At 46.3% G+C, this 14,970-nt stretch overlaps 1 protein-coding gene across 4 annotated transcripts in view; it reads right to left on the bottom strand.

The window, feature by feature from the left end:
• The window catches only part of golga4 (golgin A4), a 48,302-nt gene that overhangs the window by 11,077 nt on the left and 22,255 nt on the right, over positions 1-14,970 (bottom strand). For all 4 annotated transcript variants that reach the window (XM_062519733.1, XM_062519732.1, XM_062519731.1 and 1 more), the window contains 11 exons: positions 13,091-13,174; positions 10,981-11,128; positions 10,135-10,313; positions 8,444-8,542; positions 8,075-8,230; positions 3,833-7,800; positions 3,590-3,711; positions 3,022-3,152; positions 1,916-2,002; positions 859-876; positions 369-437 (listed from right to left, as the gene is read on the bottom strand). In XM_062519733.1, the coding sequence (XP_062375717.1) occupies positions 369-437; positions 859-876; positions 1,916-2,002; positions 3,022-3,152; positions 3,590-3,711; positions 3,833-7,800; positions 8,075-8,230; positions 8,444-8,542; positions 10,135-10,313; positions 10,981-11,128; positions 13,091-13,174 (5,061 nt within the window). The remainder of the gene's footprint in view (positions 1-368; positions 438-858; positions 877-1,915; positions 2,003-3,021; positions 3,153-3,589; positions 3,712-3,832; positions 7,801-8,074; positions 8,231-8,443; positions 8,543-10,134; positions 10,314-10,980; positions 11,129-13,090; positions 13,175-14,970) is intronic.

Below are 14,970 nucleotides of genomic sequence, written 5' to 3' on the forward strand. Positions count from 1 at the left end.
CACTCCTGACACGAGACAACTTCACAAGGGTGGTGACCTTGACCTTCACGGCCGGACACCCAATGGCGTGTGCAAAGACAAAACATGAACTGTCTGGGGAAAACACTAGCACATCTGCAAACACCCAGGCACATCTGCACAGTAGCTACTTTGTGTGTGTGTGTGTGTGTGTTTGAGGTGTGTGTGTGTGGGGGGGGGGGGGGCAGTAAAACTCTACACTAATTAAGTCTCATTCCCAAACAGCTAAAGGGAGCATAAACAGAGTGGCTCTTTAAAAAGCTGGTGGCCCCAGACACCGGAGCTGCTGCTGCTGCTTCTGTTGCTGCTTCTGGCTATGGTCCTGTCTCCTCCTCCCCACTCACACTCACCCGGTCCTGGAACTCCTGCTCCCTGAGCCGGGCCTCGCTCAGCTGGGTGGTCTTCTGGGCTATCTGGAGCTGCAGAGGGAAGAAGCTCAGTTACAGCCAGGGATAAACTGGTGCCACTAAACCAACAAGGGAAAGTGTTACAATACATGCATGCATGCATGTGTGGAGATGCACATGTCAAGGCTGTGGGGTTTCCAGAACTAAGCAGGAATATATCAATGCAAAGTAGTGTAAGGAACATTATGGTGGGAAAAGGGAACAGCTCACTGCAAATGCCATAGAACACATAAAGACATTACAGCGTTTCCAAAGTCTGAAATGGGAAACAGAATGGCGCTGTAGGGTGCTGTGGAATGAATCTTTGGCTCTGTGGGACAGTATTACTAAACTATGAGTTGATGTGGGAAACAGAGCTAGGTTTCCAACTAATCAATCAATCAATCCGTCTACCATCGATAAAAACTAACGGGGAAGGGTGGGTCCAACTCACCTGAAGCTCCTCAAGGCCCTAAAAGAGAGCAGAGAGACATAAATCAATTAGAGAGCAGAAAAGAAACTGGAGTGCACAGCACTATTCAAACATAAATCAACGTCGGTGGGAAACCCAGATGATCAGCAGCCTTCCCCCTGAAAGCTCCAACCTGCACGAATATGTGCATTTCACCAGCTGACCAGTATTCTCACTGGCTGTGAAATGAAAAATGGTTTATCATTCCACTGGCGTGGCCACTAAGGCGAATATGGAGCAATATGGAGGAGGGAAAAAGGACCAGCAACAAAGATGCATTGGTGCCGCTAGAGGCTGTTCAAGGAATTGGACAAGCTTGAAACCCTGACATGAAATAAAATGTGGAGATGATTGAAGTCGTGTTTGGCTTCCCTGAGAATACTCTCCCTGTTGTTGCTTAACAGCGGCACATACTACGCCTTACATCAGCAGGGAAGAATGTAGCAATGCGAAACAGAGCTGCCGACGCCGTGCTGCTTGCATTTGGTTATTTTAAAGGAGGAATCGGTGAAAGTGCTTATATTCATCTTGATACATTTGGCACAGACCCTCATCCTGGGAGGAAAGTGCCTGTTCCACCTTTCCAACAGCAAGCAGCATTTGCCTTAGGGGCACCGAGGAGGGCGTAAATCTTAAGCCCAGGGATTTTTTTCTTATGACGGCTAATTGAGAACAGGGATCCAGGCAGACACAATTGCCTCTTAAGACCCCCACCTCCTCAGCTCGCCAGATAGGACATTTACTTTCCCCCCGCTTTGAGTCAGATCCTCGCTGCACCCCTGCTTGCACTGGACAGCAGCCATATCACTCGCAGCGAAAGCACAGAGCTGGCACCGCGTGGTACGGCGTGCAAGTCGTCATTTGAACTTTCTTTTATGGAAGCATATGCATCCCTCCTGCTGGAAGGTGAGGGGGGGGGTGCTACTGCGGTGGTGTACCGGAGGGGGCCAGTGAGGGGGGGGGGGGCTGTTGTGGTGGTGTACCTGAGGGGTGGGGGGGGGGGGGGGGGACTGGGGGCTGCTGTGGTGGCGTACTCTACCTGAGGGCCAGTGAGGCTCCGCTGTTGAAGCTCGTCCAGCTCCTTCTGCACCTCCCACACACGCGTTCCCATCTCCTCCTCGCGGCTCTGACGGCACAGCAGACCCACAGCAGCACAGGACCGGACCGGACAGGACAGGAGAGAAGTGGGGGGAAACAATTAGTCACTTCCTGCACTGTTTGTTCTCATTTTCCTGAGCGCTGCTCTGCCAGGCCGTCTCCGCAGCGAGAGAGAGACGCAGCAAGACATCATATTAAGGGGAGTTTTTTTCAAGGCCAAAGGAAAGGCAGACAAAGAGCCACAGTGAAGGATCGGAAGTACTCAGTCAGTGGCACCATTTTTGTCATCTTGGCTGTCCGCTGCAGCATGTGGATGCAATGAAACTGACACCCACAATAGGCCGTTAAATTGCCAGTTTTCAGCTTTGATTAGAGGGTGTTTACAGCTGCGTCAAGTCACTACCGTATAAGCCATGAGATTATAATAAGATTATAAGATATTTTATCCAAACAAGAATAGTGCCATAGCCATAATGAAAATGAATGTGGATGCATTTATACAAGGAAATTACATTGACTTGACTCTCAGTCCCCAGGGGCAGTAAGGGAATCTATGAAAATGACAGAATGTAATATGTATGCAAATGGGACTTGCGAGGTGAACTGTGCTGTGTGCTTTTCGTCTCTGGCGATGCAGTCAGTTGAGTTTGAGGTTCTCACTCAAATACTGGCGGACAGAACTCACATGGAATTCATAAATTAGCAGCGCTCAGAGGGGATTAAGGAAAGGTATTTGTCTGGCTAATAGCTTCCTGATGATGGAAGAGAGATACGGCAACTTTACTAGACAGCTGAAACAGTTGCAGGAAGGAACTGCACTTATTTTTGAGATAGAAACTTTAGACATTTCGGTTGTACACAAGGTTTCAATTTCAGTTTCTGAAGGCCACATTAAAAAGGAAAGCTCTCAAAATGACCTCCAAATGTACTTTCCCATTGGACTAAAACAGCTAGTGATGCACTTAAGTCAAAAAGGGAAGTAGACATTTAATTGATCTAAATATTCTGTTTGTGTTTGTGTAACCTGAGCACAGCATGTCTCCATACCTGCAGGATCTCCTCGTACCGCTGCACTGTCCTTTTCAGGTCATCCTCCTTCTGGACAATTACCTTCTTCAGCTCACTGGCCTCGTCCCGGTGGCTGTCCATCAGTTCCGCCTCCACACTCTGGGCCTTCTCTGTGTGGGGTAAAGTGACAGCAGGAAAAAGCTCAGAAAGCACAGGCAGCCAGGTCGTCTTCCAAAACCACTCACTCACTTCCTACTTGCCAGAGCGGATGAACTGGCAATGCGAGGGAAACATATGGTAAACCTGCCAGAGTGGAGGTCTTAGTTCAGCAGATTTTTTTTTCATTTTTTTTTACTTTTCCTGAATCTAGCTATCCCTCATTAAATATTGAAGCCCTTATTCAGTATTTCTTAAGGTCAAATGGAATTGAATAAAGAGAACTTATATAAATGTTACAATAATTTAATAGAAGTGGTTCAGTTGCAATGCTATAAAAGTTTTCGTGAAAATGATTTTTATAAAGGCAGACTATATAATATAATGCTGCTTTGTAACTTCCAAAACACAAATACAAAGACTGTTCTGTGTAGTAAACATTCCTCCTTACCAATGGTCTCTTTTACAGATGTCTCCAGTTCCTTCTCTTTCAGCGCCATTTGTGTGTTGAACTCTCTCATGATCTGCTTAAGTGCGGAATTCTGTTTCATTTCCAGGTCCTCAATTTCTTGCCTGTGAAGGAAACATGGAGAGCTTCATGAGCCCACAGAGGAGACAGGTACTTTGGGTTCGCATCCCAAACAACCAAAAACAAAAAATAAACAAGATATCTTTTTTAATTGGGGAGACTTACTTCAGTTTATTTTCATTTTCTTCTGCCATCTCTCTCTTCAAGTGCTCCAGTTCCTGTTCATGCTCCCTCCTTAGTGAACGCAGGTCTTTCTGTAACCTTGTGAACTCTTTCTGGATTTTCTGCTTCTCCTGCTCGGTTTGCGCCAGCTTGCTCTTCAAGTGCTCTGGACTCTGTTCCAGAGAGCGGTCAGCAGCATCGGCATCGGCATCTCCATTTCCCTGAGAAGAGTTTTGATAGACGCCTAAAAGGCCCTCCTTTTCCTCCAACCTTTGAGATAGTTCCAAAAGCTTCTGTTCATACTCCTTCACCAAAGCTTCTTTCTGACTTTGCCAATCCGCTTCCCCCTGGGTCACGTCACCCACAGGCTCCTTTCCCAAGATGCTATGGTTTTGCTCAACTACACAGTGTTCTGTCTCGATTAGTCTTGCCTCAGTCAGTTGAGTCATCTGTAGCTCTTGAACCAGTGAGGTCTGTTCTAAGAGCTCTGCCTTAAGGCGGCTGATTTCAGCTTGATGGTTGGCATTCTGCTCCTGAGCTTCTTCAAGCTTTCCCTGGAGCTCTTTAAGGCTTTGGAGGATCTCCTCCTCCCTGTCTTTACCTGCCATAGCACATTTCTCTTCCTGAGATGTTTTGGCTTGAAGAGCTGCGATTTTGTCCTCATAGCTACTCTTCAGACTCTCTAAACATTTCTCCTTCTCGAGGTTCTCGTTTAGGCGAACTTGCTCGAGTTGTCTTTCATGTTCTTCCCTCAGGCTACTGAGGGCCTCCGCCAGGCCCTTCTCCTTCTCCTCTAGCAGTCTCATTTGCTGCTCCTTCTCGGTCTGGCTCTGCTGAACATCCTGCACCTGGGACTGCAGGGTCTTGATGATTTTCTCCTTCTCCTCAATCTGTGAGGTCAGCTGTTTTCGGATCTGGCTGATCTTCTGCTCTGCTTTCTTCTTCAGCTCCGCCACTTTCCCTGTGCTCTCTGAGGACCTCTCCTCTGCCATTTTCAAGGCCTCCTCCTTCTCCCTCAGTGTCTCAGTTTTCTCCTTCTCAAAGTCCACTCTCTGACGTTCAAGTGCTTCTTTGGTGGCTTGAACTTCTTTCTCCATTGACAGAAGTTTTCCCTCCATCTCCTGGACAAGGTGATCCCTTTGAGAGGACTGTTCCTGTGCCTGCTGAACCTGCTCCATTACCTCTCGCTTCTCGCTTTCCCTGATGTCCACGTGCTGCTGCAAGTCCCTCTTCAACTGCTCGCACTCTTTCGTCCTCACGTCTAACTGCTCTTCCAAATCACCGGCTTTTCTTGTGCAGCTTTCGAGGTCCAGGGCCAGGGCAGTAACCCTTTGCTCTTTTTCTGAAAGAGCTTGGTCCATCTCCGACTTGCTTATGGACTGATTGTCAAGGCTTGCGGTTAGCCTCTGCACATTCTCTTCTTTCTCTACTATTTGCTTCTCCATGTCCTCTATTCTGGCTTGCAGAGTTTTAACAGTGTTATGGTTGTCTGTGAACTTGGATTCTGCTTTTGTTTTGAACTCTGACAGTTTTTTCCTGAGTGTCTCCATCTCTTGTAGAGCCAGACTTTTTTCTTTATTAAGAGTTTCCACGGTCTTTTCCATCTGGCTGTTAAGCATTTGTTTTTCCTCCATGTGCTGCTGTTTCAGCAAAGATATGGCTTCTTCCTTGTCAGCTATGCTACTTGCTAACTGAGAGTTCAAACCTTTAATGTTGCTCTCTAAATTGTTGATATGTAGTGCATTTGCTTTGATATTTTCTGAAATGACTCTATTTTCTTCAGTGAGCTGTTCAATGCGAAGTTCCTTCTCAGAAAGGATTTGAGAGTTATTCTCTGATGTTTTCTGTAAGGACTGCCTCTCATTTGTTAAGGCTTCAAAATTCTCAGAATTTTCTCTCAGTTTTAGTGTCAGCTGCTCAAGTGAGTTACTCAAAATCTGGTTCTCCTCCTCTCTTTGCTTAAGCTGTCCCTCTAAAGTGCAAATTTGATCGGTTTTTGTTATGATGATGTTTCTAAGGTTTGTGACCCTTTTTTGAGTACTTACAACTTTGTCTTGAAGTTCTCTCACTCGATTTTCCACATTCATGCAAAGCTCATCAGTGGATCCCTCAATTCTTGCCTGGACTTCTCTGCAATGCTTCTCCAATTGTGCATGCATAGATAGCACAGAGTTTTGAAACTCTTTCTCCTTGCCTTGTAGTTCTAGAACTTTATCTTGTAGCTTCTTCTGGAAGTCCTCACCTTCCTTATTCCGGGAATCTTCAAGAACACTGAGCTTATTATGTGCATCTTCAAGATTCCTGGAAAGTTCCTGTAATCTTTCTCGACTCTCCGCCTCTAACTTCACAACCCTGTCCTGGACCATATTTCTTTCACTAAGAGCCTGATTGAGATTCTTCTCAACCGATTCCACCTGCTCTTTGAGCATTGCCTCTGCTTGTGATAAACTGTCTAATTTCACTGCGGCATCCCTCAATTCTGCTTGCAGCTTCTGCACCGTGGTCTCCCTTATAGACAATTCTTCCTTCAAGTCAGACATCTCTTTTACAACTCGTTCCTTCTCTTCCTTGCTGACACCTAGTTGTTGTGAAATCTCTTCCAGCTCTTGAGACTTTTCCTGGAGCTCAAGGGCATGCTTCTCCTGAAGTTCCTCTTCTTGCTGACTGAGCTTCTCTTGCCATGTTTGTGCAAGTTTTTCTTGCTCCTGTCTCTTAGCTTCCTTGAGTTTCTCCAGTTGCTCTTTGTGATTGGCCTCTAAGTCAGATATGGTGCTGTTCAGTCCATCTGAGCTAGCTTGGGCCATCTCCAAGATCTTCTCCTTGAGCTGCTGTTCTTTCTGCTGTAGTTCATTCTCCTTTTTCGCCAGGTCACCCTTCAGTGCCTCCTCAGTGTCCAGCAGCTTTTTCTTGAACTTTTCCTGCATCTCTTTGGCCTTCTGCCGGACCTTTTCGGTTTTATTCTCTTGAGATTTTAGTTTAGCATCCATGTCTTTCCTAATATTTTCAATCTTCACCTGATGAGCTTCTAACTGTTTTCTTAATTTCTTTTCTTCTTCTTGCATGACCTTTACATTGTCAGTGTGGGATTTTTCTTTTTCAGAGATCTCCTGTTTGGCCTGTTCTACTTGGCACTGAACCTCTTGCAGTTCCTTACCCTTCTGCTCAAGAAGGTCTGCCTTTTGCTTGCATTCACTTTGGGCACTTTCCAAGAGCTCTTTAAGGTCTTTTAGTTCACTCTTTGATTGTGCCAGCTGTTCTGAAACCTCACCAAGACCATCATGCTGTTTCTGCTTTAGCTTTTTCAATTCTTTGTCCTTATGCTTCTGAGCCTTTTCTAAATCTTCTTTCAAGGTTTTCGCCTGCTGTTGATGTTCCTCTGCTTCCCTCTGTTTTTCTTCCAGTATCACCTTTAGTTTATTGAGCTCCTCTTTTAGTGTCTTCTCTACTTCTCCCATTGACTGCTCGTGTTGGTGCTTGATACCCTCCATATCTGCTTGATACTTTGCCAGCTCCTCTTGAAGCCTTGCTTCAAACTCTTCCCTTGCTGACTTGCTGGCCTCTTCAACAGCTGAGAGTTTCTCCTCAAGGAACTGCTTATTCTTGGTGATTTCCGAAAGCTCAGAGGACAGGGCCTCCAGCTCAGTTTGCTTCACATCCAGCTTCTCCAGCGTTTTCTGATTCATGTCTTCGACATGGGCGTGGAACTGCAGCTCCTTGTCCTTCAGGATGGCCTCCACTTCTGCCCGATGCTTCTCCTGAATCTCCTGCATGGTTGACATGTGCTGCTGGTTCAGGGTCTCTGCTTGCTCGGCTTTAGATTTCTGCAAGAGCTCCTGGTGCTTTTCTTCACGGGCCAGCAAGTCTGCCTCGTGTTTTTTCTTCAATTCTTCTATCTGTGATGAGAGCTCGCTTGACTGGACGCCATCCACCTCTGAGTTTCTTGCCAAGGAGCTTTCCAGTTCTAGTATTTTCTGAAATAACAGATTTGTAAATGTTAATGGAAATATTTGCACACCGTTAGGAACACTTCAGATATCAGACTGTACATCAAAGCACTTAAAACCCCAAAAACAAAAATTTAAAAGTAAAAATGTGAGAGGGTATTTTATCCTCAAAATGAACCCACAATTTCCCTGTATCTCAATTCAGATCAAAGTTGTGCCAATCAATTCTCGTAGGAGCTTCTGAAGAACCAATCAAGGGAAAGGATTGCGTAGGAGGTAAAGTCACTGCAGACAAACTTACAGTTCTGGCCGTCTCCAACTCCAGCAGCAGCTCCTTAGCCTTATTCTCTGCCTCTGCCTGCAGGGCAGTTTTCTGCAGCTCAGCCTCTTCGATAGCTAGCGTGGCCTGTTGCTCCCTCTCCCGAGCAGCCTGATTCATTTCCTCCCGACACTGCTCCTGCACCAAAAATACAGTAAAAATATTGAAACATTGCAAAATGCTATCCCGCTTGTGAAGGTTTCTGTAAAGATATTAAACATAGGTTATGGAATAAGGCAATCTGAGATGTTCTTAAATAAGCATTTTGATAAGACATAGATTACAAACAGATCAATGAGGCTTTATTTTAGATGAAAAACAGAAAAATGTGATCTGGACTTGCAAACATACCACAGCCTGATTAATCTGAGCTTGGAGTTCCTGTTCTTTGTTGGCGAGAGCTTCTGCATGTGTACGCTCCAACTCCACAATTTTGTCCTCAGAAGACTTCTACAGACAGGGAGGCAACAAAAAAAGACTCTTAATCCAATACTGAGGAACTAAACACCAAGGAGAGGAAACAGAGGAAGAACAGATTTCAAATCCAATACCTCCAATCCACTGAAGACTGATGCACAATTACTTCACATCTCTAAATCTCTGACAAATATTACGCAACTTAAGTGTAATCCTTTGAGGAGAGGCATCATTATCTGAATTCCTGTTCCACACTCGATAACCCACATCACCACAAAGTATGACAGAAAACTTCCAACTAGCTAACTGGCCAAACTGGCACCTGTTTCGGTCTAAACCTTGTGGGGAAGCACACATCTTTGTCATGACTGAGGCTGAAGTTGGCTAATGAAAGAAACAGAAAAGATTGCTGACGTACAGCCTTTTTAAAATCTAAATCTGGGTTATATGTGCAAAGAACACCAGACCATATAAGTGATTGTTAAAAAAACTAATTTGGTCACTTTCTGATTTACAGCAACCTCGACGTCCATGAATCACTCTCTAATGCACATGGGATGAATCAGAAAGGATCATGATTCCTGTAGGCATATACACCATGAACTTCAAGCTCACAGGACTTTAAAATCTCCACCTTGACAAAAAGCTGAATGAAAGCGAGAATATGGAGGGGAGTGATAGCTTAACCAGACAGTGTAGTCTTGAGGGCCAGAGAAACATCAGTACCTCTGCATGCAAAACATAAGGAACATATCAGAGGGATAGGAACTACAGAAACTCCCTCTTGACACTTTTTTGATGTTTCTCCCAGAACAAAAATATCACTACCGGTTTTTCACAGTTGATGAATTCAGCGGAACACCATTGCAGGAAATGGCCACACCAGATGATTGCTATGAATTAATCGGGTGGAGAACCACTGTCTATTTTCTGAATTCAGGCAAATTAATAATATTATCAATTAGCAAGATTAAAATAAAAATTCATCCATTAAGAGGTGAAAAAGAGCAAGCTGATGAAAATGTGCATGCTGAATCCACATGGGAGTATTAAACAGCTGTGGCAAACATCAGTCAATAAATTATCCGCCGATTGGCCTTAATTATAGTCCAGTGAGTTTAACACGGAGTTGCATCCAATTCCCTAAACAAAATTGCTCTAACAGATGGCTTCTGCTGGATGTAGCTGAGCACTCAAAAAAAAAAACAGAGAATATACTTCTTCAAACAGAAACACCTTGGAAAAACCCAATAGTAAATGTCAGTAATCATATAAATATCATTCACCACTGAATCGCCAGTAGCATGTCAGCTGGTTGACGGTTAGAGCTGTTTCTCATCCTCATGATGGGGAACTACTCCTATTTTGATTTGTGCAAACACACGCTGAAAATGACCATTCTCAGTCTCGAGTTCAGTGTCGACTCTCTAACAACACACCATAGCTCCTCAATGACACCACCCACACCCAGACTATGGGAGCAGCGAGGCATGTTCAAATAGCTATGAGTATGTGCGATTAAGTGTTACGCTTAAAGTGCTGTATGCAAAATAATAGCGCAAGCATATAAGACAATACACACACGCGCGCGCACACACACTTGTGTGTAGCGGACTCCTCCTCACCTTCATGATGTTGACCACTTCCTGTTTGACGCGTGTGAGCTCCTGCTGGAGGCTCCTGCGCTCCTCCTCGCCGGCCTTCTCCACCTCCGCCACCCGCTCCTCCATCTGCAGCTGCAGCTGCCGCCGCGCCTCCTCCGCCCGCTGCGCCATGCCCAGGGTGCGCTCCAGCTCCTCAAAGCCTGCAGGAGACATACGCGCGCACACACACACACGCAAACACACACACACACACACACACGCAAACACACACACACACGCGCACACACACACACACACACACACACGCGCACGCACACACACACACACACACACACACACACACGCACACACACACACACGCGCATGCGCACACACACACACACACACGTGTGCACAATCACACATGGGCACACACACACACACGCAAACACACACACACGCAAAAAACACACACACGCAACAGACCGGGAGAGAGAGGGCAAAGGTTAAAGAAGAGACACAGATACGCAGAGAAAAATCACAACACATCCCGCGCAACACAAGAAGCCGATGGACAAGCTGTGTCAAATTAGAAAAAGAACATCAGTGAACTTCATCTCAGTAGCTGAGCAAAAAATTGGGCTTAAAACTCAAAGCACGCTTTCTTGTCTTTGTCGGAAGCAGTACTTCAACATCGCGGCCAGAGCTGAAACAGCAGATCTGACAGACAGAACAAAAGCTAACCGTGCCAGACAGATTCCTCGCTCTTAAAAGGAGGAGGGGAAAAGTGGGTGTTGGAAGTCGTTATGGGTGCAGAGAGGTGAAGATAATATTGAGGAGATAAAAAGCTGACACCCGTGGGCCGTCTCTCTCTCTCTCCCTCCCCACCTGCTTTCTCGTTCCTCTCCTTCAGCTCCTGCAGCTCCTCCTTCTGGGCCACGGCCTGCTGGACGCGCGCCCTCAGCTGGGCCACCTCCTCCTCCTTCATCTCCAGCGTCTCGTGCATCTGCCGCTTGGTCTCCGCAATCACCATGCCCTGCATGCACACACACGCAGCAATCACACACACACGCGGACACGCGGACACACACACACAGGAGCACACACGCGCAATAGTCAGCACACACACACGCACACACACATGTGCGCACACACACACACACACACAGGCCAAGACAAACACGTCATGTCAGACACACAGCCTTTCACCAGCACACTTCCAAATGGGCATTCAGCCATTGCTTTCCAGCAGTCTCTCTAAACGGACAATTGCAGAGAAGGGACATGAACTAATGACCTAAATCTGTGGCCTTAAAAGGCAGTGAAAACTTAGAGCAGGACTCAGCACCCCGAGTGGGACCCCAACATGGTTATTTGCGTGGGAGTAAAAATTCCAGTGTTCTGATGTGGCCTTGAGGGTCAAAATGTCTGCCCTGTTTACTAGTACCCATAACTGTCTGCATTTGACTGCAGGATGACAAGATGTTTCCAATTTACTTTGTCTACCTCATCACTTTTTAAGGCCATTTGTGGTCGTTCTGAGGACACATCAGCTTTCATGCCAGACACTGGACGCGTTGTAAAGTCCTGTTGTGCTTGCATGAGCGGAGAGGCTGGGACTGTTTACTAGCAATCAATCAGGTTTGGGATATTGTCAGCTAATGTCAGAGCATTGCAAACATTTCTGCCGTCCCGCAGGGATTTTTTAGTGGGTGACCATGTAAACATAATCCAATTCTGTGTGTATGTAATGCTCAGAAAGCCATTTCCGCTGCTGGTCCATGAGCTTACTGCTAAAACTAGATTAGAAGTCATGGACCCATCTTGCCTCTCCTCCGCCAATACATCTCAAGGCAGCTAATCTGACTCCAACAGACAAGGAAAACAAATCGTTCCGCGGAAACCAAAAAAAAGGCCTAAACATGTAATCTATCTGAGGGATTTGTTCACCTGGTTCCGAGCTCCTTTCTGGGTCTCTGTTGTGCCATCATCACACTCTCTGGTAAGCGTAAGTGGTTCTGACCTGTCTGTCTGTCTTCCTTCCTTCCTGCATTCCACTGACTGACCTTTCTTCAGCCTCTCTATCCAGCCAGGCAGGGGTCAGCGGTTAAGCACAGAGACCTGGAAGAGCTGCAGGATTTAAGGCCACTACAGTGCTTGCTGCTAGTCTGTAAGCCTGGTACTATTTCACTGTGGGCCAGTAGGACACTTGAAAGGTGTCACAGTTAACTCTGAATAGTAGGGGGAAGAGAGAGAGAGAGAGAGAGAGAGAGAGAGAGAGAGAGAGAGAGAGACAGAGACAGAGAGAGAGAAAGAGAGAGAGAGAGTGAGAGAGACAGAGACAGAGAGAGAGAGAGAGAGAGAGAAAGAGAAAGAAAAAGAGACAGAGAGAGAGAGAGAGAGAGAGAGAGAGAGAGAAATAGAAAATCTCTTGTGAATGTTAAAAACAGGGGATCTTTTTGGGTGATGGTGCCCTGAGGATGAAGTCATAAGCTGTCATTTTGAATTATCTGTCTGGAGTGGAAGCAGAAAGCAGCTAAAGAAGGGGCCAAGAATACAAACCCTATCAAGTATCTAACGGGCAGTAATCACATCTGACGTCTTCTCCTTTCAGTTTCAGTAGGTAGAAAATAATTCCTAAGCACGCTGACTTTATGGCTGTTTTAAGATATAGACATGCATCTGGTCAGAGAAGATAGACTTTTCTGAAAAGAGCACTTGAGGTGACATAACATGCCAAACTGAATCAGACTGCAAATGGCAAACGACTGAAGCTGAGGTCTGAGCCTTGAAATCCGCTGAATTCCCTGAACGTCTCTCCTCTCTTTCCCCAGCCCCCTCCACACACACACACACACACACACACACACACACACACACACACACACACACACACACACACACACACACACACACACACACACACAGACACACACAGACACACACACAGACACACACACACACACACACACACACACACACACAAACACACACACACCTTGTCCTGCTCCAGCTGTTCTATGAGGTTCTTGGCATCTCGCAGCTGCGTGATCAGCTTCGTCTTCTCGGTTGTGTGAAGCTCCTACAGGAATCAGACACACATATGCAGACAGACAGAGTTGTGGTCAGCTCGCTTGTCTGCTCAGCCGTAGACAAGAGGATTCATGTGGCAAGCATAAATCTCCTCAGGCACAAACTTTCCAACACCCATTTGTAACTTCCATATCTTTCCACTTCACAAAAGACAGCCCGTCACGACTCGGGAGAAAAGAAGAATAAAGGAGCAGAGTAAAAAATAGAAATACGGTGTTGAAATATGAAATATGCTGTGAAAGCATTAACTCTGTCTTACCAACTCTAACTGTCCAAAACTGCCAGGAATAAGGAAGTTGTCCACACATTAAAAGTTTTTGGGTGACATTTTGAGTCAAATTCCTCAAGTCATTCTTGTGTGAGTAATATGTGAGAGATGTGTGAGAAGGGGAATGAAGGGGGGAATAAAAGATGACGAGCCATTCTGCAAACAGATGGCAGCTAAGAGGAGTGTTTCTACGCGCTAGATGTACTGCCTGCCTTGCGTTAAAAAATATTGCCAATGCATAGTCACATCCTAAAAAATGTAAACACGCTTCTCCATCCCATATTTCTGCAACTTCTTGTAAACTACAAGTCTTATATGCTCCTCCCTTGGTTCTTCAATGATTGTTGAACTCTTGTCGAATTCTTACTTATGTAAGTACATACACATATTGTACATATTAGTATAAACATTATATAAACATATTGTCAAATTTAGCAAAACATGCATATGCTCTAGTCTAAAGTCACATTGCTCTCCACAATGTCAAAATCTACTACGTTGAGCAAGCATGGCAATGGCAGCAGTAAAGATCTCTCTGTCACAGACACACACTCACAGATGAGAGTTGGCGGTGAGTGAGACATGCTACTCTGCGCTGGGCCGTAGGCTCGGCTTCCTCCTGCCACCCCTGGAGCCCTGCGGGCGGAGCCCGTGGCGACCGCTCGGGTCTCGCCGCTGACCAGAGTGAGCCAACAAACAAACCTCAATTACAGCCCAGGTCTGTTGGCACCGCCGGAGGCTTACGCCTTTGGCTAGCCACAACTACAAGCCACCGCTCCCGAAGGCTGCACTCAGCTTCCGCACTCCAGAACGACTCCGCTATCTACATCCAGCGCTATAGGTCGCTCCGCGTGTTGGCAGAAGAGACCTGAACAGCATGTATCCCGCACTCTGACTACACCACGAATGGGCAGAGAAGCAGGAGAGTTTAGCTCGATGGTGTTTTGAGCCCCCAACGTCGTCTTCCAGGCAGCGCTGCCACTGTTGACTTAAAGGCACTTAAACCTACCCCTAACCCTAACCTTAACCCATGCCTAACCCTTGCACCTTCCGGGCAGCGCTGCCTTGAAGACAACGTTGGGGGCTCAAAACACCAAGAAACGAGAGTTGACACTACACTGAGGGTCAAGATGGCTAACTGGTGCATGTTTTCATGATTCCTATCCTTTCATGAACCAATATGTAATGGCCATGACGGGAGCAGGTCACAGGGAGGGAGGGGGGGCCTTGTTTGAGAGACCAGTGGCCTGCCAGAGAGTATCAGAGGAGCCGATAGCCAACAGGTGAACCGTCCCCTCCTCGGCTTCCCAGTATTCCCTTGTGGTCGCACGATGAAAGTGAAAGTGTATATCTGTGGAAAACAGCCCTGCAGAATTGATAAATGTGTGGTGAGGCCAGGACATCCATATCCAGATGTGTGTTTTTGGTACTGCAGTGTGTGTGTGGTGTCTGTGTCTCTTGGAGGCTCCGGGAAGCCCGGGTGCCGCCGAGAGGAGCAGGGCAGTAGTTGACCTTTG

This window comes from Sardina pilchardus, chromosome 18 (assembly GCF_963854185.1).
Source record: "Sardina pilchardus chromosome 18, fSarPil1.1, whole genome shotgun sequence".
NCBI lineage: Eukaryota > Metazoa > Chordata > Actinopteri > Clupeiformes > Clupeidae > Sardina > Sardina pilchardus.